This window comes from Nematostella vectensis, chromosome 10 (genome assembly GCF_932526225.1).
Source record: "Nematostella vectensis chromosome 10, jaNemVect1.1, whole genome shotgun sequence".
Classification (NCBI taxonomy): domain Eukaryota; kingdom Metazoa; phylum Cnidaria; class Anthozoa; order Actiniaria; family Edwardsiidae; genus Nematostella; species Nematostella vectensis.
In genome coordinates this window covers 10,205,344-10,227,874 of record NC_064043.1, presented here as the reverse complement: position 1 = coordinate 10,227,874, position 22,531 = coordinate 10,205,344, and the positions used below count along the sequence as shown (strand labels likewise).

Sequence of the window (22,531 nt, the reverse complement as noted above, 5' to 3'; positions counted from 1 at the left end):
CTTCACAGGAGTGTAAAACAGCCATTAAAACCTTGTGCTAGTTTATGACTGGGGGGGAGGGGAGGGGGCCTGGTCCCTTAAAGTATAAATTGGTCTCCAAGTCCTATTTCTTTTCCTAAGGGTGTCCTCCAACCCGACCCAGCCAAGCAATAAGAATAAAACTTCCCGTCAAACCTGTAAAATTTCCTTTTTGTTTTCGATAAACATTAAAAATAAATGACAGCACCCTTTTCATAATTACTGCATTAGCTAATTGACTTCATACCCCTTTTAAATTTTACTTTAATGTAAATATATTTTACAATTCTTATTGCGAAGATCCGTGTGTAGGTTTCTTCCTCACCGCTATCATTTAATGGTGACTGCTTCTTTAAAGACACGATTTTCCGGTCCTAAAGAACTTAAAATTCAATTTTACATAGGCATACCTCCAGACACGACTTCCATTTACCAGTTATTTCAACCGCTATTCTTTTCAATAGCAGGCGGGTTCAAAAGACTTTGAGCAGGGGCGTAGCCATGGGGGTTGCCCAGGGTGAGCGTTCCCCCTTCTAGAAGCCAAACATACAGGAAATGTGTAAGAAATTATCTAAAATACAGGAGAAAATGCCTTGAAAAGGCCTTTTGGGCCCCCTCCTGTTAAAAATCCTGGCTACGCCGCTGTTGAAAGGTACTACCAGGTTATGCTATCTTCATCAATTCAGCCTAATGAAAAAGACTAGGTGTAGGTTTAAGTTTTGTTTAACTCAGCTTTATATTCAAGTTTTGCTCGGCTTCTTTGCCCGAGTGCTCAACGAAGAAGACGATATCAAGTTCGTTAAACTCAGCTTCATCTTCGCGTTTTGTTCGACTTCGGCGACTTTGCCCGAGTGCTCAACGAAGAAGACGATATCAAGTTCGTTAAACTCAGCTTCATCTTCGCGTTTTGTACGGCCTCGGCGACTTTGCCCGAGTGCTCAACGAAGAAGACGATATCAGCTTCATCTTCGCTTTTGTTCGGCTTCGGCGACTTTGCCCGAGTGCTCAATGAAGAATACTATATCAAGTTCGTTAAACCTCAGCTTCATCTTCGCGTTTTGTACGGCTTCGGCGACTTTGCCCGAGAGCTCGACGATGAAGACGGCCTCATCGGGTACTGCGCTAACGTGGCTTGCTTCGTCTTCCCATTCTTCTCGCCCTTTTTGCTCGCTTTGCTTTCACTCCTTGCTGATGACGGCCGCAGCAGTTCCTGTATCTCATCGTTCTCCTTCCCTGCATTGGCCACAACTTCCAGACACTTGCCGAGGTTTGTGGCTTCCAGGTCCTTTTTCGAGAGCAGTTGCATAATATCCTGCCCTTCGCTTAGCGGGTTTAGCCATGTGGATTTGCGAACGTCCTGCAGTTTAAGACCTGTTCCTTTAGGGACGTAGATTTGAAACAAGACCTCCACTGCTTCTGCCTTCGTCAGGTTGCGACCCTTCGCAGACACTAAAAAAACATTGCTGTTAAACAAGAGATAAATTACCAATACAGGCCCGTACCCATTTTCTTGGGGGGGGAGGGGGTGCGAAAACCGAAAAAGTGGACAAAATTTCAGTATCTCCACGGGACGTCTATTATCGGATTTGGATATCAAAAAGAGTCTGACTTACAGATTAATGACATACCAAAGTGATCTAGAATGCCTTTTTATCTAATTCGCTTATGCTTTAGAGCTTTGTCTACAGTAGCGAATACGTCTATTGCGAAACAAAATTGGACTTTCGGCCAATGTGTGTGTGTGTGGGGGGGGGGGGGGGGGGGGGTACGGGCCTGCAATACGATCACACTCATCACCACTAAACTTTTAAAAGCCTTAAAAGACCCAGATGTTGAAACATCTGAATCCCTTTTCAACATTGCGCTGATGTTCGCATGTAAGGTCTCATGAATATCAACAAACCGTACTTCAACAAATCCAGTCTAACATCGAGAACATAGGGAACACATGCCGCCCCTCGCTTATGCGAGACTAGGCGCAGGGTTGCCTGTGGTAATAGCGAACGAGTGCTACTGGTGCCTTTTTAGATTATTTCCTAGAAAGATGTAAGGGAACAAGGTTCCCTGCAACAGATTATTTTTTTAAAGCTATAATAAAAACTGTTCATAACATTTTTTCTATGTATCTGTTTTGTATTGTAGGATTTGTACCATGAGGGTCGTGAGGGTGTAATACTGAGCTTACTCTTGGTGACAATTTCGATGGCTTCGTCGATCTCTTTCTGCGAAGGCTGGTGCCCACAGGCTTTAAAGTACTCCTTGATGTCATTGTAGCTGAGCGTACCATTCACGGCGAACTTCTCAAACGCGATCTCGTACTCTGCGTGATTTCCAAAGGGCACGGTTAAACAAACAAGCAAACAACAGTTCGTTCTCTCTCAGTTCAACGTTCTCTGGTACCAGAGAACGACAAAAAAAATAAAATATTTAAATGAAGCTAAACCCTTTCTTAAAAAAGAGAATTCTAGATTTTTTCGTAAGCGCTGAATAAGTTGCTTTTTGTTGCTGTAATTTTGCCGCTAAAAGCTTGGCCAAACAGTCACGTGATCTCTTAGCCGAAGTCCCCTATTGCTTAACTGCAGAATCGGCTGTAGCAGGGGGGGGGGGTACAATACAGAAACATTTAGAAAATATTTGGGGCACAGCCACGCCCCTACTGGTCATTTTTGTCTTATAACTTTTCAAAATATTGGGGGAGGGGCACGTGCCCCCAGTGCCCCAAGGAGAGAGGCAACAAGGCGCACAGGGGAGAAGATAAGCGAAGCAGAGGGACAGAAAAAGGGCAACAAGCGAAGGAAAGCAATAGCAAGAAGAGGGAAGGAGTAATGGACTGAAGGAAAATGAACGAGCGGAGGCGATATGAGAGAAGCGATGAAAGAAGCGAAGAGAGCGGAAGGTACTCACTATTAAGGCGCTCCACGTACTCCATTAGCTCGTTGAACTGTAACGCAGTCGTGGGATCTGTCACGCCGTAACGCTTCTGGATGCGATAAAGCAGGGTTTGGTAACCCTTGATGAACTTGTTAAACGAAAGGGTGCGCTTCAACGCCTACAAATATAAAATGGAAACAAATAAAAATAGGGTACGCTTCAAGTTTTACAGTTTATTCGATAATTAGACATTAGAAGCAAGATTAAGCCTGTAAAAACCCACACGAATCTTTATGGAGCTCTTGGTCAACCGCGAAGTATGTATAGGAAAATAATAGTTTGTATCCTTCGAACCACACGCAAACTATTCGCGTAATTGAAAAAGTAGCAAATTTATGTTATAAAAACATCGTCCCAGCCCCCACGCTGCATCACGGTTCATCTTCGAACACAGGACCCCCGGTAAGAACGACTGTGTTTTCATTCCACGTACCTTTGTCTTCACTTTTTGGTACATCCGTCTCACAAACCATCCACGGAAATATCTGGAAAAGAGTAGCAAACGTGGGTGAGTCTTGTTCGAATCTGCCTTAGAAAATACTGACTTCGAAGACTTGAAGGGGCGAGCTCGCCCAGACCATGATGCATTGCTTTGGTAGCCATTTTCGAGGCCGGATAAAACAAAGTCATAGCTCAAATTTATAGAAGGCTTTATGTATTCTTGTATATAGTAGAAAGTCTCTTTAGAAAAAGTTGAAATTAACGATTATATATCGGAGACGCATACGCATACGCATACGTACCGCTGTATGATAATGGCCGCAGCTTTCTTTTGCGCTTTGGTCGGTCCCTCGGGCGTGGGATGATAGATACTGCAAAAGACAGAAGAGTATAAAGTGCGTTCAGGGGTGTGGTGATAGATACTATAAAAGATAGAACACTACATATGTCGATCAGGGGTGGGGTGATAGATACAATTAAAGATAACCCACTACATATGTCCATCAGGGGTGGGGTGATAGATACTATAAAAGATAGAAGACTATAAAGTGCGCTCAGGGGTGGGGTGATAGATACTGCAAAAGATAACACACTTCATAGGTCGGTCAGGGGTGGGGTGATAGATACTATAAAAGATAGAAGACTATAAAGTGCGCTCAGGGGTGGGGTGATAGATACTGCAAAAGATAACACACTTCATAGGTCGGTCAGGGGTGGGGTGATAGATACTATAAAAGATAGAAGACTATAAAGTGCGCTCAGGGGTGGGGTGATAGATACTGCAAAAGATAACACACTTCATAGGTCGATCAGGGGTGGGGTGATAGATACTATAAAAGATAACACACTACATAGGTCGATCAGGGGTGGGAAATCAGCTACATATTACTATATATATGAGACGATAGCAAAATGATGAGTGGAACACGAGCACATCACATCACATCGCATCACACATCAAAAGTATTGAGCTTACTCGTAGATATTCTGATGCGCTTTGACGTTCTTCATCTGTTCGTCTTGTTTCTCAGCACCTTTATTCAACCTGGAGAAGCACCAAGAAATGATTACCTCGTGGGAACTAGGTCTAGAGAGATATTCTTAACTCCCCTCTAGAAAGCACTTCTTCATAACACCCACTTGGTTTAAGACACTTTAGTGCGTTAGAGATCATACAAAAGTTTAACTCCACTCAACTCTAGAAATAATGTCTTCAAAACACTCAACCAGTTAAGAATAATCCAGAGCGTTAAAGTGTGTAAAACTTGGTGCGTAAAACTTGAACAGAGGTTCTTTGTGTGTTAATGAATGTTCTTTTAAGCCAGTAGCGCAGTGAGCCCCCGATACTCACTGTATCAGCACCAGATGCTTTTTCTGCGCACGCGCGGCCTCCCGCTGCTTGAGCTCCTCCTTGTACTGTCGGGCCCATTCCTTCGTCCGCGTGCTCGGTTTGTACTCTTTCATCCTTAGCTCCATCTTCTTACGCGCGAGAAACCCACGCATATGACTAAAGAGGATATACAGACAATTAAACCCTTCGAGAAACCAACGCATATGAACACAGCAGATACGCAAACAATGATAACCCCACAAGATACCCACGCATAGAACTCAGAGACGCAAACAATTTAAACGCTGCAAGAATAAACTCGCGCTTATGAAACAGGTAGAGATGACTACGTTACTGCGTTGCTGTCGGTTAGTTTGCGCGTGGCGTGTTTCTTTGAAGAGGAAGCTGACGCAACGCGTCAACCCCTTGTAATGCAATACGTAGAGTCTGCGCGTAGCGCTAGTTATAAGGAGTTTGCGCGTTGCATAACGTTTGTAGAGCTGTTGCGTTACGTTACCTTAAGTTACCTTTGTAGAGCTGGTTGGTTGGTTTACCTTTTTAGAGCTAATACGTAGTGTATACTAAAAGGAGTTTGCGCGTTGTGTTAACGTTGTAGAGCTGCTGCGTTGCGTTACGTTTGTAGAGTTGGTGCGTTGTGTTAACTTTGTAGAGTTTGTGCGTCGTGTTACCTTTATAGAGTTTGTGCGTTGCGTTACCTTTGTAGAGTTTGTGCGTCGCGTTACCTTTGTAGAGTTGGTGCGTTGTGTTACCTTTGTAGAGTTGGTGCGTCGCGTTACCTTTGTAGAGTTGGTGCGTTGTGTTACCTTTGTAGAGTTTGTGCGTCGCGTTACCTTTGTAGAGTTGGTGCGTTGTGTTACCTTTGTAGAGTTTGTGCGTCGCGTTACCTTTGTAGAGTTGGTGCGTCGCGTTACCTTTGTAGAGTTTGTGCGTCGCGTTACCTTTGTAGAGTTGGTGTGTTGTGTTACCTTTGTAGAGTTGGTGCGTTGTGTTACCTTTGTAGAGTTGGTGCGTTGTGTTACCTTTGTAGAGTTGATGCGTTGTGTTACCTTTGTAGAGTTGGTGCGTCGCGTTACCTTTGTAGACTTTGTGAGTCGCGTTACCTTTGTAGAGTTGGTGTGTTGTGTTACCTTTGTAGAGTTGGTGCGTTGTGTTACCTTTGTAGAGTTGGTGCGTTGTGTTACCTTTGTAGAGTTGGTGCGTTGTGATACTTTTGTAGAGTTTGTGCGTTGCGTTACCTTTGTAGAGTTTGTGCGTCGCGTTACCTTTGTAGAGTTTGTGCGTCGCGTTACCTTTGTAGAGTTGGTGTGTTGTGTTACCTTTGTAGAGTTTGTGCGTCGCGTTACCTTTGTAGAGTTTGTGCGTCGCGTTACCTTTGTAGAGTTGGTGCGTCGCGTTACTTTTGTAGAGTTGGTGCGTCGCGTTACCTTTGTAGAGTTTGTGCGTTGCGTTACCTTTGTAGAGTTGGTGCGTTGTGTTACTTTTGTAGAGTTGGTGCGTCGCGTTACCTTTGTAGAGTTTGTGCGTTGCGTTAACTTTGTAGAGTTTGTGCGTCGCGTTACCTTTGTAGAGTTGGTGCGTCGCGTTACCTTTGTAGAGTTTGTGCGTCGCGTTACCTTTGTAGAGTTGGTGCGTCGCGTTACCTTTGTAGAGTGAGGACGGCTTTTCGTTGACGGTCAAACTCGGCCTGTTGAAGGTTTTGATAATACTGTCGCGCCATAAAACCACGGAAAATCCTGGAATAAGAGATCTGTGAGTATATAACCTTAAAACTCCTAGAAGCATTAACATTGCCTTCTTTACCTTTGAATATTGACTGCGGCCCAGACCTCTCTCTGCCGAATGTAGTCTTCATCGAGCAGGTGCTGCGGGGCAAAAAGAAAAGCAATGATGCATCTTTGCTGTGTTGTATCTTACTTTTAATTGGTTGAGACGGCTAGGGTGAAGAGAAATAAACCGCTTTTTAATGAAAGTTACTTGTACAATTAGGAACTGATCCGGTACTTTTTGAGAAAAGTATTATTAGAAAGATGGCAGGCAAGATTAAAGCCGCATTGTCACCAGTTTACTTCCGGTCGATAACGTAACAATCTCCGATGATTTTTAACGGAAAACGCGAAAAATATTTCAAAATATTGAAAGCAGTGTGTTTATTGGAAGTTTCTTTGAGGATGTGATTGATAATTTAGAGCGGATGGCCTGTTTAATATCTCGGATTTTAATAAATTATTTTGTCTTTAAACTGCCATTCGCTCTAAATTATCAATCACATCCTCAAAGAAACTTCCAATATTTCAATATTTTGAAATATTTTTCGCGTTTTCCGTTAAAAATCACCGAATATTGTTACGTAATTGACCGGAAGTAAACTGGTGACAATGCGGCTTTAAGAAACCCTTGGTCTAAATCAACACCTTTTTCTAAAAGTTTTGTTGACGCTTTGAGTGCTAACACTTTGTCGGAGCAAGGAAACATTTCTTCTACTCGGTGGTTACTCGAAGCTACTTTAAACATTTGTCAGAAAATTCGGGATATAGACTCGGGACTATTCAGGGATGCATCGACATCATTCGGAGGCGCTTTGTTACTAGTTAGAAAAAACGAGTATTTATTAGGAAATGCCTCGGTATTTTTCGTGAATGCCTCGGTACAACCTAAGATACTTGAACCCACCTCATCCGGCCAGCAGAAGTGATTAAACTGTTTAACGGAGAAGTTATGCGTCTTCTCGGATTTCTCGCTGCGCGCGGAGCATGGCCTAGAAGAGCACCCCCCTCCGGTAGGGATGGCGATGTGACGATGATGCGGTGAGGAGGAGTGGGGTCGGGATGGTTTGGGGGATAGGGGCCGGGACGGTTTTGGTGACGTTGGTCGGAGAGAACCTCTAGGAGATGCTAGCCCTGAAGAGACAGGAGCTAAAAATAAAAATGAAAATCACAATAAAGTTGTACCGAATAACCCAGTTAAGAAATTGTTCGTCAACAACGCAAAAGAAAGTCTTTGACACCTTAGAGTAACATTAAAAAAAAATTCAGAGTTTTTACCTGGCTTTGTTTCAATTAACTTTGAGGATGTTGGAGAGTTGTCGGGTTTGAAAATATTCTCCGAATTCTCATGTTTCGGCTTTTCGACATCGGTCGTTGACAGATCGGGCGGCGTCGGGCAAGTATCGGACTCGCCACCGATGTGTTTTCCATGGACCATCAATGAGCGGTCCTGTGGTATGCGCACATCTCTCTTACGACGAATCTCATCACTAAAGTAAAATAAATAAATAAATACATTTATGAGCAATCTGATAATAGAAGGTTTGTGTCCAGACAAAAATCCAGGGTTCAAAATATTCACTGACCTAGGAATGGTTTGCTCACATTCTAAAGCTATTCCTGAGATCCGAAAAATAGGTCAGCTATCTAGACCTATCTAGGTCCAATCTAAATACACACAAAGGTCATCACTCGATAACTTAAAGCCGCATTGTCACCAGTTTACTTCCGGAGGTCCGACGGAAACCTCAACCGTTAAAAGACAAAAGAATCTATTTGAATCCGAAATATTTAACAGGCCATCCGCTATAAATTATCAATCACATCCTCAAAGAAACTTCCAATAGACACACTGCTTTCTATTTTTTGAAATATTTTTCGTGTTTTCCGAATCGGAGATTCTTACGTAATCGACCGGAAGTAAACTGGTGACAATGCGGCTTTAACTATTCCACTCGTCAAATAAGCCTATTCAATGGTTCCTCTCCAGGACCCCCCACCCCTCTCGACACACGTAACCTGCAGGCCTGAAAGGGGTACGTCTGACTTCTTCTCTTCACTCTTCCCCTTTCTCTGTCCCACGGGGGTGTTCCCCCTTTTCGTAGAAAAAGAAATCGAACCGTGCGCTACATGAACTATAGTCCTTCATGCCCCGGATCGCATACCTGTCGTATCTTGGGGAGGAAGGGTCTCGATACAGGCCATTTTCGCCCTGTAGGTACCAGGCCACTGTAGACGGGCGCTCGGTTTCACCTGCAACAAGCAAAAAAAGGAATCAAAGAGTCAAGGCTAAAAGCCCGGGGATGAGAGGAGCGATTATAGGGAAAGAGGGTGGGCGTGGGGTAGTGGGGCGTGTAGATGTAGGATATGACGAAGTGGGAGAAAAGAGATTAGGTACAGTAAGTTGGAAGAAAAAGAGAAAAAAAAAAACTAAATTTGAAACATATCAAGAAAATTTAGCTAAAAGTTGCTGTTTTTTTCCAGATGCGGTCACTTCCATATAAGGAAAGTAATATATTCCTTATTTGGAAAACCTGAACGCTTCTTGTCATTTTTAGGGCTGCCGTACCAAACAAACTTTGTGAATTGTATTCAGAAGAGAAAAACAGTGACTGTGACCATCTTTAGTTAATGGAGAAAGCCTCTGAAAAGAAACTAAAATTCCTCGGTACCAGACCCTTAAAACGACAACGGTTTCTTCATATGAAAATCAGGCTACAGAGGTGCAGATAGCCTTTTACGCGGCCCCCATCCCCCCCCTCCCCCCACAAAAAAGAAGTGAAATAAACAAGAAGTGAAATAAACGACCAGCATATTAACGTCAAAGGCAATAAAGAATAGAAAGAGATAAAAGAGGAAGATGCAAAACGATACAGGCAACAGCACTCACTCTACAGCACCACAAAACCCTGATATTATGAGGAAGGGGTCTTGTTCTGACTATGCTTACCAAGGCGGGGTCCCACGGGCTGGCAAATGCTCATGTACCCCAGATTGTAGGTTGGTTCCGGGTCGGGTTCAGGGGCAATGTACGGTTTACCACTTGACTGACCACCAAAACGTTCACTGTAATTCCAAATATGCGTAAAAATTTTACATCAAGTACATTGCAAATGTGTCATGGCTAGTCAACCAGCCCGCCATTTTGCGTACCTAAATAATACCCAGTCTCACTGAGCCTCTATTTAAATCCGAATTCTCAAGCGAGTAACTTCCATTCAGATAAGCGAGTAACTTCAAAACACAGGAACAACCCTCGAAATAATCAAACAGTCAAATGGAAACGTTCCACCGCCGAAATTTGTTGCGAAAACAATAATACGGTTTTACTTGAAAAAACTGCGAACTCAAAAGCTTCTAGTCTTCATTCCTTCAAGCCTTTCATCAGCTTCGCCAGGAAGTCACTACTGACACACCTCTCCCCTTAAGCCTACTTTAAACTCGTACTTTGTCCTCCTGTCTGCGTCTCCAAGCTGTTTGACCACCATCAGCGATGCAAGCGCGCGCTTGCTCATGGGGCGGGACCCAGTTTCCATGATGACCTGATCCGGTGACTGCTTGGCATTGTGGGTAGAGTTAAGATTCTTCCGTGGAGTCCGAGGTGAGACGGGAGACCTGTGGTGGCCAAGATCAAATTAACTTACAGGTAAAGCGCACAAGTTACATGTTCTCCACGCAAGGTTAAGCCTCGTGTAGAGTGATACGCATGTTACACGTTACGCTCCCACTTTGATGAAAGAGAATAACGCGATTAATAAAAGATTCAGTTGAATTAAATGTTCAGCAAATAACGTGTCACCAGAAAACCTCACTTTGATTATAAGGGTCATATGTTAGAAAACTGTCTAGAACAGTTTTAACTTAAAAAAAATCGCCCAATCTTTATAAACATTGAACATAAGGCCATTCAATGTGCGCGTAACGCAAAACTGCGTTTATTTCTAAAATAAAAAAAATAATTTCTCAACTCAAATTGTCAAGAAAATAGCTGAGGTGTTGCAATGCCAGCAAAAGATGAGACAAGCAGTTTGTCAGGTTTTGAAGTCAACGCATTTGATTGACGGAAAAGTGTTTGCAGTTCGGACGTCGAAATTTCATATGAGATGGCAACGTTGTAATGCAAACGGCTGTATGATACATGGAAATGAAATGGTAGGACTTCTCTTAGCCGCCAGAAAGCGGACCAGAAGGAATGCAGACTTACTTGAGTCTTTTCATGTATGTCATACTGCCAAAGCCATCGTCCGTCCACCTGGAGAAACATATAATTAGAGAAGGATCCAACAATTTCATGAGTGTGGAACCGTCAAGGTATTAGCGGGGTCGCAGCATTGTTACGCTAGCCCTGTCACGGTCAACGCGCCTCACTGGTATCAGTGCTTACTGGCATCAATATTTACTGGTATCAATAGTTACTGGTATCAATAGTTACTGGTATCAATAGTTACTGGTATCAAATGTTACTGGTATCAATAGTTACTGGTATTAATAGTTACTGGTATCAATACTTACTGGTATCAATACTTACTGGTATCAATAGTTACTGATATCAATAGTTACTGGTATCAATAGTTACTGGTATCAATACTTACTGGTATCAATACTTACTGGTATCAATAGTTACTGGTATCAATACTTACTGGTATCAATAGTCACTGGTATCAATACTTACTGAAATCAATACTTACTGGTATCAATAGTTACTGGTATCAATACTTACTTGTATCAATAACCACTGGTACAAATACCTTACTGGAATCAATACTTACTGGTATCAGTACTTACTGGTATCAATACTTACTGGTATCAATACTTACTGGTATCAATACTTACTGGTATCAGTACTTACTGGTATCAATAGTTACTGGTATCAGTACTTACTCGTATCGTATGGTATCAATACTTACTGGTATCATATGGTATCAATACTTACTGGTATCGTATGGTATCAATACTAACTGGTATCATATGGTATCAATACTTACTGGTATCATATGGTATCAATACTTACTGGTATCGTATGGTATCAGTACTTACTGGTATCGTATGGTATCAATACTTACTGGTATAGTATGGTATCAGTACTTACTGGTATTGTATAGTATCAGTACTTACTGGTATCGTATGGTATCAGTACTTACTGGTATCGGATGGTATTAATACTTACTGGTATCGTATGGTATCAGTACTTACTGGTATTGTATAGTATCAGTACTTACTGGTATCGTATGGTATCAATACTTACTAGTATCGGATGGTATCAATACTTACTGGTATCGTATGGTATCAATACTTACTGGTATCGTATGGTATCAATACTTACTGGTATCAGTACTTACTGGTATTGTATAGTATCAGTACTTACTGGTATCGTATAGTATCAGTACTTACTGGTATCGTATGGTATCAATACTTACTGGTACCGTATGGTATCAGTACTTGCTGGTATTGTATGGTATCAGTACTAACTGGTATCGTATGGTATGAATTCTTACTGGTATCGTATGGTATCAATGCTTACTGGTATCGTATGGTATCAATACTCACTGGTATCGTATGGTATCAATACTTACTGGTATCGTATGGTATCAATACTTACTTGTATTGTATGGTATCAATACTTACTGGTATCGTATAGTATCAGTACTTACTGGTATTGTATAGTATCAGTACTTACTGGTATTGTATGGTATCAGTACTTACTGGTATCGTATGGTATCAATACTTGCTGGTATCGTATGGTATCAGTACTTGCTGGTATTGTATAGTATCAGTACTTACTGGTATCGTATGGTATCAGTACTGACTGGTATCGTATGGTATCAGTACTTACTGGTATCGTATGGTATCAGTACTTTCTGGTATCGTATGGTATCAGTACTTTCTGGTATCGTATGGTATCAATACTTACTGGTATCGTATAGTATCAGTACTTACTGGTATCGTATGGTATCAGTACTTACTGGTATCGTATAGTATCAGTACTTACTGGTATCGTATGGTATCAGTACTTACTGGTATCGTATGGTATCAATACTTACTGGTATCTTATGGTATCAGTACTTACTGGTATTGTATAGTATCAGTACTTACTGGTATTGTATGGTATCAGTACTTACTGGTATCGTATGGTATCAGTACTTTCTGGTATCGTATGGTATCAGTACTTTCTGGTATCGTATGGTATCAATTCTTACTGGTATGGTATGGTATCAATGCTTACTGGTATCGTATGGTATCAATACTCACTGGTATCGTATGGTATCAATACTCACTGGTATCGTATTGTATCAATACTTACTGGTATCGTATGGTATCAGTACTGACTGGTATCGTATGGTATCAACACTTACTGGTATCGTATGGTATCAATACTTACTGGTATCGTATGGTATCAATACTTACTGGTATCATATGGTATGAATACTAACTGGTATCGTATGGTATCAATACTTACTGGTATCGTATGGTATCAATACTTACTGGTATTGTATAGTATCAGTACTTACTGGTATCATATGGTATCAGTACTTACTGGTATCGTATGGTATCAATACTTACTGGTATCGTATAGTATCAATACTTAGTGGTATCGTATGGTATCAATACTTACTGGTATCATATGGTATCAATACTTACTGGTATCATATGGTATCAATACTTACTGGTATCAATACTTACTGGTATCAATACTTACTGGTATCATATGGTATCAATACTTACTTGTATCGTATGGTATCAGTACTTACTGGTATCGTATGGTATCAGGCGCTACTGGACCCGAAACCTTGAAGTGCTTCCCTTTCTCCTGGGTGGACTTGTTCTGGTGAAAGTGCACTGTGTAGTCACGTGTAGTCCTGTCAGGTGAGAGCTCAGGTTCTTTGCTCTTTAGCTCTAGAGGGCGCTGCTCTGCCAAACCGGACCTGAAATAATTATCACGTAAGGGATTATGAGGTGCATGACATACAGGATTATGAGGTGCGGGACATACAGGATATGAGGTGCATGACATACAGGATTATGAGGTGCGTGACATACAGGATTATGAGCTGCGTGACATACAGGATTATGAGGTGCGTGACATACAGGATATGAGGTACATCAGGTAAAAGTGGGTGAAGCATAATATGGTTTTATCCCCTCACCCAACACATGGAAACAGTTATGCGATGTTGCCAGGTACATCAGTGGGATCCTTGTACTAAATGTTGCGAACAATGGGTGGTTTTGAGCGAACACAACTCAATGACCACTATATATACTCAATTTAGAAAGCTTACCACCCTTCTTAGATAAGATTAGCATAAAGTGGCGGGCTTGCCCTAATTATCTTGAATCTTTGGCATCTAATAGCTTACAAAGTGAATGGGGCAGTGCTGAAGATAAAGATTTTGGTACGTGTGTGCCGAATTTGGTGTTTCGTGCAAGTATGAAATTACGTGCTACTAGCTTGTAGAACAATTGTGTTGCTCCAAAGTCTTGATATATCTTGCATTTATTTTGCTTTAATCGTTTTTAAGGTGAATAAAATTGAACCAACTCGTCCACTACACCTAGACGGCACACGTTATTCATCATACACATATTATTCATATCATAATGACTAATAAGCATAGTATATATAGCCTAAGACTTAATAAAACTGAATTCTCTACAGATTATTGGCGCAAACAGCCAGTAACGTTAAAGCATGATGTTCATTTGAAGGCAAATGAATATTCGTCATCAACATCCATGTGACATGGTTTAGATAACCCTATCTCAAAGGTTAACATCAAGCAATTATGAGCATAGGAATTGGGAACACTATATCAACCACCAACTACTTACCGTAAAGGCATAGCCAAAGCGAGATGAGACAGGAAAAGGGTTCTAATTTGAAATCTACTCAATTTGAGCGTGCAAGCACTGGAGATTCTGTCCAATAGGGGATTTGAATTCAAACTCGCTTTGCTCTGATATAGGTAGTGATGCAGGCATGCAATTAAAACGACAACTCTGTGCAAATACGTGTGCGATTAATGTCCTAGGAAATCTAAAGAAGAGGAAATGTAGCGATCATACATTGCTATCGCGTCTGGCCTCTATTTTCCTGTTTTATTCTATATGCGCTATACTATAGAAGGTTAAAATATGTTTATGACAAAGAAGTTTATTCAACCGTGTGATCCATTTCTTTATTGTTATGATTAGCATAATCACTATTTTTTTTTTTGTTTAAATTAAACACGGCATTCCAGTGCTCGTTACAAATTGTCAACATGATGCCAAAGATTCCTGGGTTTTTGTTCGGTACAGCAACCCGTTGGACCTTTCTTTTCGAGCCACGAGACTTCGGACATACGAGTACGGGAAGACAATCCTCAATACTCGATCACACAACAGTCACACACGATTGGTTTTGACTGGGTTGGGTAATTGAACAAAATATGGCGAGTCAAATTACCGAACCTCGTAAGATATAAATCAACTGACCGTTCGATTGGATTTGATGGGCTCAGTAATCCAACATAATCGAACAAAAAAAAAACATTCGATTATGCTAGATTGAAAAAGTTCCGAGTGAGAGCGATTATGTTTCGATTCCCGGAGCTTGAAAGAAGGACACATAACTTATGGTGATGCTCGCTCGCTTATGTGTATATGGGAGTGGTAAGGAGGGATGGATGGGGTGCTTGCTAAATGGGCCAATAACTCGTAAGGTGTTACTCTTACGCTTACTCGCTTAGGTATGTGTAAATGGGTGTGGCGAGGGAAGGAGCGGAAGGGGGGAGGGGATGCTTGCAACTCGAGGTCCCGCTAACCTGGACGAATCCGAGTCCTGACTTGACGTCGATGCAGACGACGAAGTGGTCAGCTGTATACGTTCCGTCGGTACAGCCACAGGGGAGGCCTGTGTGTTAGGGACGGAGTGTGGTATATAGGCGACTGGCTGGCGGAAGCCGGTGTACCCTGAAGCCTGCAAGATGCGAGTGCGGGTGCCAAGTAAACACAAATGGTAAATTAAGCACAGATTCAATCCAGATAACACGGACCCTTGACTTAGGCCTCGAGCTAGCTCGCCCTGGATTTGCTTCATTTATTTACAGCATTTTACCTCTCTAATAACTCAAACTCTCAATTTCTGATTGATAACTCAAACTTGTTTTTTGAATGATTTACTGCAGTCGTTAATTTACTTATGTTTATTTTATTTGTGTTGATTGCACAGTCAAAGTAAAAAGAAATATCCTAACTTATGAAAATTTTCTCGAGCCTTTATATAACGGGTTCTTCCCTGCTTGCGATGCTTATGCCTGGTGCACACTAGTGACATGACGACATAATGACATAGGCGCGTGCACCATTATGTTCATATGTTCAAGTGTGAATGGTTCGAGATTTTGACATAAGCCAAACATAACGACATAAGAGAAAAAAAACATGTTTTTTTTTCTTTTATGTCATTATGTCCATGTCGTTATGAGTGCGCGCTCCTATGTTGTTATGTCGCAATATCACTAGTGTTCACTAGGCATAAGCGCGTAAAAGCTTTAATGGGTGACCGGGGCTTTTGATGGAATTGATAAGAAGCAGACTCACCCTTTCTCTGTCGTACTCCATCTGCATCCCGATAGGCGTGGCCATACCGAGCACGGCGTCTATGCGGATCACCTCATCCGGCCTACACGTGACAAGGGTATTACAGGCCCGTACCCAGGATTTTTCTTGGGGGGGGGGGGGGGGGGGGGTGCGAAATCCAAGTGGACCTAACTTTTCCGAGGGGGTGGGGGGGGAGGGAGTTCTCTGATAAAAATTTGACTACCTCCGAAAAAAAAAAAACAAAGAAAAAAAAGGTTTTTTATGCCTTTGCAGTATCTCCACGGGACGTTTATTGTCGGATTTGGATACATACTACAAATTGCACGTTTATTGAGAACCGAAAGTTGACCTTCGGCCGTTGTGTGTGGGGGGGTGAGTTCGCACCCCCTGCACCCCCCTGGGTACGGGCCTGTATTAGCGCGCTGTTACTAGTCAAGAAATGATTACAAGCAACGTACTGTGAATAGGGATCACAAGGTCACAAGGCAACAAACAATCACTAAGAGATACACAGTCACAAGGCATCTCATGGATCACTAAGCAATAGACAGACACTAGACAACACAAAGTCACTAGGTTCCAGACGATCACTGGGCGTACAGTCACCAGTCAACACATGGTCATAGGACAACAAATGGTCACTTGGCAACGAATGGTTACTGGGGGACACACTGTCACTAGGCAACACACCGTAACCAGGCAACACACCGTCACAAGGCAACAACCAATCACCAGACAACACACAGTAATAAGGAAAAAAACTTGTTAAAACACGATATAAAGGTTACGCATAGTCATGGGTCATACTGCACATTACAGACAACAAGCGTGTTAATGATTGACAACACCCGGTTACTATAGAAACCATACACTAACCTTTCCATCCCAGCATGCTTTAGGTACCTCGCAGGGCTGTACCCAGACTGCTTAGCGGGACCTTGTGCACTTCGGTTATTTGTGGTGTCTAAGTGCAACAGAAGCGGGCATTACTCAAAGGTGAGTTAAAAGTGAGGTGCTGATTGGAATGATCGGCTAGTCTCGTTTGCAGCTACCTGAGTTCATCTGTCATGCACTCGTTAAGCGCGCTACAGGGGAATTATTCAATAAACTAATATGGGCGACTGCAAAGGACAGGGGCTTAGCCAGAGGGGTGGCCTAGGGGGCCCGAGCCCCCCCCCCCCCCCTTTTAGCAGCCAAAAATACAGTAAAGAGAGACGACTGGATACGAAAAGAAGGGCCTACCATGCTTGTGAGAGTACACGCGGTTGTAGCTGGGGATGATTTGCGGCGACGACAAATCATAAGTGCCAACAGGAGCAGGGTGCACCACGCGACCGTTAAGATTCACCGCTAGTTCTCCGGACACCATCTCAACACTCGCTGTCCGTTCTCGATCCAGTTTGCTGCAGTCTCGTGCATATCGGTCATACTCATGCAGTAATCTCTTCTGCAGTAAGCTGTGCTGCTCCTCCAAGAGTTCCTCCTCTCTACGCTGATTCTCAAGAATTCGCTGGATCTCTGAAGCACTTGCGTTATTAGGGAGAGGTGATTGGTTGGGCAATTTCGCGGGGAGGTCATCTGGAGCTTGGTTTTCTGGTGGAGAACCTGAGCCGCTATCGTGTCCATTCTGATGGCGCCCATTTTCCTTAGCTCCATTTGCGTTTCCGTTTCCCGTCAGAGCCTGGCCGGCGTTCTGATGTGATGAGTCACTTGTTTGTGGGAGTCTAACATTAAGTTTTACAGATGATTCGGTGATAGGCGCAAAGTCTACAGACAACTGTGGAGATTTGGCGCGGCTAAAAATAAACAAAAGCCCAATGCCATATCATATCACACATCTCGAGAATCAAATTTGCACCAAAGTCATAACACATCCCAAGATCCTAATTACATGATCTTTTTCATCAATCAAGGAGAAACAACATCAGAGTGGCAATTATTTGTCCCTTAGGGATATTAGGAGCGAATGAAGAATTGGTAGATTATCTGAATGGTACGGGGAAGTCCCTTGGAGACGTCAGGGCGAGATAGCTATTAATGAAATGGTAGATTACCTGAATGGTACGGGGGAGTCCCTTGGAGATGTCAGGGGCGAGTTGATAGGTGACGACTTAGGGACTGGGGTTGAGAATGGTTTGAGCACAAATGACTTGAGCCCAGCAGGGTCCTCCATACGAACCTGTATATAGCATAAATAAATCTTACACAGACTGTAAAACAGTCATCTACACACATGTGCTGGTTACCAAGTACATTATGGCAACCCTCAAGTCTCTGCATTAGGCCAGTATCACAACATTATAGGCTTTATCAACCCCGTTTTCCTCCTGGACCCCAGCCCATCACCGTTGCCTGATAACTGCCGACCCAAGCTCTACCTGGAGTGTCCTGTTAGGTGGAGGTGCAGTCACTGGCCGAGCAAGGTGGTGCCTGTAGCTCTTATCAGGAATGTATGGGACTTCTTTGTATGGCCCGCACTGTCTGACCCGTAATGACTTGGCAAGCTGTTCCTACATAGGCAACAAACAAAGTATAATAGAGTATAATATAATATAATATAATATCTGATTATTTGGCTTTGTGAAAGAAAATACTTTTCCAGTGGGAAGAAATGTATATTCACACATATGGCGGCTGTAAGTCTGTTTATCTTAGATCCTATACGTTTCCCCTACAATTTCAATCAGAAAGGATATCGTTGCATTTTACTGACTTTTCCCTGATTTTTTTTGTCTTATTCATTGATAAAGTAGTTGATTTTATTTATTAGACAAAAACTGTTAAACCTTTTATATTTTAGCAAGCTTAAACTGAGTTAAAAGTGTTGCGTGTTCAGGCCCGAACCCAAGAGGGGGTTGCAGGGGGTGCACTTTTCATGTCAAGGTATGCAATAGGGTAGTTGTTGTACCTCTTCCCCTTATGCCCAGAATGGACACACCCTTGGACTATTAGTATATAAAAGAGCTATTCCCCACCTTTACATAGTCTGCCTTGTTGTGCTGGTACTGAAACCCTGTGGGCTTCCCAGAGCTGGGTCTTTTAGGACCATTATCTTTCTGGGCGTCATTCCAAGTTACATATCTTGCACCTTGGCGATGCTCAACGGGCGGGGCTGTCTTTGGGCGGATGTGAAGTTTAGGAACTTGAATAAATTTGTCAGTTATTTCCAGATCATCGCTTGATCCATCCTGCTCAATGTCTGGTGTGTCTGTGACCTCTGGTTCAGGAGTGCAGGATTTCGGTGAAGGGATGGGGATTTTCTATAAACAAAAATATGTGATTGTGGTGTGTATTCAAAATCTGTTTTATAGCAAGTTTTTCAACAGCCATCTTTTATAAGTGGATGGGTAAGACAGAAGAGACCCTTGGTTTCCTAAGGTCCCGATCCCGGTTTCCGAAGGTGAGCAATAGAACAGGAAAAATTTCAATATTGAGTACATAATTGACTTAGTATATAATTGACTCACCGGCGGGGAGGTGATGAGCTTTTTATTGGCACAATACCACTTGTAAATTTTTACCAGGTCTTCATACTGCTTTTCATAAAAAGTAGACCTAAAACATGTCAGGGAAATCTCTAATTAGTACCCCTCGTTAGTTCCTAGAAATATGCTAATAAGTAAATATCAAGTAAATATACGACAGACTTACGTAGCTACTTCATACAGCATTTTAAGAAGAGTAGTGTAAAACGGCCTTTCGTAGCTATCCCCCTCATCATACAAATATGGCCTGAAATAGCAATAGAAACACTAGTTTAAGGGCCTAAAAAATGAAATATGTATAGGTAATAACAGGGGCAGTGTAAAATTTGGGACTTGCTCGAGCCGTCTTCGGCGTCCTCAGCGCAAGCATGCGTCCAATCTTAGCTAAAATCGTAATCGTAGTTAAAATTTCTTCGCTTTCAGTCAATCAGAATTGAGAAATTTTGCCCTGTTTATCATATTCTAAAAAAAAACTGGACACACCTCATATCCATCTCTTTTTTGTCACCCCCTGTTGATTTCCCGGTAATCATCATAGCAACATTTACGTCTTTGTGGAATCGCTCAAGTGCAGTCGCCATTGTGCGAAACTCTGAGTAGTTCATCAGCTACATTGGGAAAAATCAGCAAAAGTTATTCAATTTAGAGCGAAATTAAAGAACTGTACACTCAAAAAGACATGTTTAGAAAATCTGAGCAAAAATAAGAAAAAAAATATTCAAGGTAAATGACAAGCATAGTATAGGATATACTAGGCGACAAATCGTGCAAAGAAGCACTCATCCAGGTTTAAAATACAACCAGGAAGTTTGATATTGTCATTCAGATATATTTGCATTTGTGATACACTCTTTTTTTTTATAATAACCTTTTTTTATAAGAACGTCCAGCCTGAGATTTCATCAAATTTTAGGAACATGCTAAGAACATGCCGAGGCTCAGAATCAGATTGTGCTTATTGTAACAACCTTATAATTGCTATTGACCATTTGTGTAATTCTCTTCCTAATAATTCATTGGGTATTATATTCTTGTACACCTATTTCAAATAAGGTTGCATTGGAGAACTTACAGTATGTGTCGTAACCCGCGGTGGTTCATGGGTAGCATATAAACGGCTGAATACTTGTATACGAAAGCCTTGTGAATGTTTATAAGAATGTAAACAAGAAAAATTAACAGCTTTTGAAACCTGGATTTTTTGCTTATTTATTGACACCCATGAAGCACTGCGGGTTACGATACATAGATCGTCCGAGTGCAACCATATTTGAAATAGGTGTACACACTAAAATTAAAGAGCACCGTTAAGAAAATATTCAGCTTAAATATGCTCCAAAAATAAGAACGGCCCAGCCACAACTGAAAATTAGACATTCTTATAAAAAAAAACAGTGTATCTAAAAACATCTTATGATCTGAGACAACAACTGAAAAATAAAGACAAAAAAACGAGCTACCTACAAAAAATATACATATGCGTTAGAGATATCTAAAAACGAAGCGAACATCTTATGAACAAGACCATAATTATATAAAAAATAAAGAATTAAACTTTGCTAACTACAAACAAGTTATGTCCCACAATTCAGCATTATAATCAAAAGTTTAGCCAGGGGGTGGCCTAGGGCCCCCCCCCCCCCTTTCTAGCAGCCAAAGATACAGTTAATGTATGAGACATTATCTAAAATACAGGAGAAAATGCATTGAATGTCCCTTATGGGCCCTCTCCTGTTAAAAATCCTGGCTACGCCGCTGATTTTCCCTTTATTTACACAAATCTGCCAGACTGTTTACTTACATCTATCTAAGTTTTGTCATAGACGGTAACATGTGTAGTAGAAAACGGTAGACATTCAACAAACACCAATAAAATTTAGTAGAACAAAGCGACAACATATAAAGTGCAAAGTTCTCATGGTGACAGTTGTAACATTCAATAAAGCGTTTGCAATGAAATATCCAAATTCTACTTGAAGAGTTGCACTTTAAGAACTTAGAGAGAAGTCAGTCGTAATACCAAGTTTTGATATTGGGGCAAGCATAATTTAATTCCCAAACACTTAATTATTTATCACCAAGCAACAACAAACAATTCGAGTTAATTCGTGCATATAATAATTCCCCCATTATTCAACAGTTAAACATTATCTAATCCACGAAAATAAAATCTTTACATTAACAATAGTAATGAGAAAGACGTTACGTTTAGGAAACCACTGTAGTGTTTAGCAATAGCATGGCTTTTAGAAAGCCATTCAACTGCAGTTAACGTCGCAAGCCAATAACAACGTCTTCTGAAGTCTCTAATGATAATCGAAGTTATCCACAAATTAAATATTAAGTAGAGTCCCGACTTACCCGTGATCTACGCAGAGTCTTAAGATCTCGTTCCATGATTCCGAAGCCCTCGCAAAACAAAACGGAAATCAGCTAATCAAGATTCAATACCCACAACACCGCGTAGGTCGCCAGAGGAACGAGCCGTTGCGACTGTTCATTTCAATCATTTTTCGAGTACAATCAAAAGTCAGGGATATTGAAGATAGTGCCTATCAATAGTGCATATCCTTGAACTATTACTTGATGCTAAAGATCCTGGTAGGTTTCGAGGAACTAAGCATTATTAAAATGAGTTTGTAGCACTTTACGATGTCACATTCCATAACAGTCAAGAGTGTTTACGCTCGAGTGAGCCGCCGTGCAAGAGTACATTTTCAGCGGTGTCACAGTAGGCGTTAATAATTTTCTTTCATCAAGAATTAGAGCGTCCACAATACCCCCAATTCCTGTTATACAAAAAAATATTCATCAAACAAAGTAAGACACTAAAAAAACTCGTCAGATCGAGATAGCGGGGTTTGAGTTGTTAGGGTTTGTAGAAAATTTTACTTTAAAAAGTTACCTGCTAATATTTTCATATTATTCCTAACAAAAGTAATTTCTTGCGTGATGGAAGT

The 22,531-nt window shown here is 41.6% G+C and overlaps 1 protein-coding gene across 2 annotated transcripts; it reads right to left on the bottom strand.

Annotated features, from left to right (window-relative positions):
- Positions 1 to 264: 264 nt before the first annotated feature.
- On the bottom strand, positions 265 to 22,271 carry LOC5519268. Of its 2 annotated transcripts, none has more exons than XM_032364067.2 (27): positions 21,933 to 22,271; positions 20,055 to 20,179; positions 19,738 to 19,818; positions 19,554 to 19,641; positions 19,062 to 19,346; positions 18,465 to 18,596; positions 18,141 to 18,265; positions 17,329 to 17,882; positions 16,963 to 17,050; positions 16,087 to 16,168; positions 15,309 to 15,463; positions 13,254 to 13,427; positions 10,709 to 10,756; positions 9,952 to 10,119; positions 9,455 to 9,570; positions 8,670 to 8,757; positions 7,783 to 7,994; positions 7,412 to 7,638; positions 6,542 to 6,603; positions 6,382 to 6,474; positions 4,742 to 4,897; positions 4,367 to 4,435; positions 3,693 to 3,761; positions 3,383 to 3,434; positions 2,923 to 3,067; positions 2,204 to 2,338; positions 265 to 1,467 (listed from the first exon to the last, which is right to left on the bottom strand). In XM_032364067.2, exons 1-27 carry the CDS (start codon positions 21,966 to 21,968, stop codon positions 1,064 to 1,066), a joined length of 3,969 nt encoding a protein of 1,322 aa, XP_032219958.2. In that variant the 5' UTR covers positions 21,969 to 22,271; the 3' UTR covers positions 265 to 1,063. The 2 variants fall into 2 exon arrangements, with proteins under 2 accessions (XP_032219958.2, XP_032219957.2); XM_032364066.2 differs by having other exon boundaries at positions 7,412 to 7,653; positions 21,933 to 22,270.
- Positions 22,272 to 22,531: the final 260 nt, after the last annotated feature.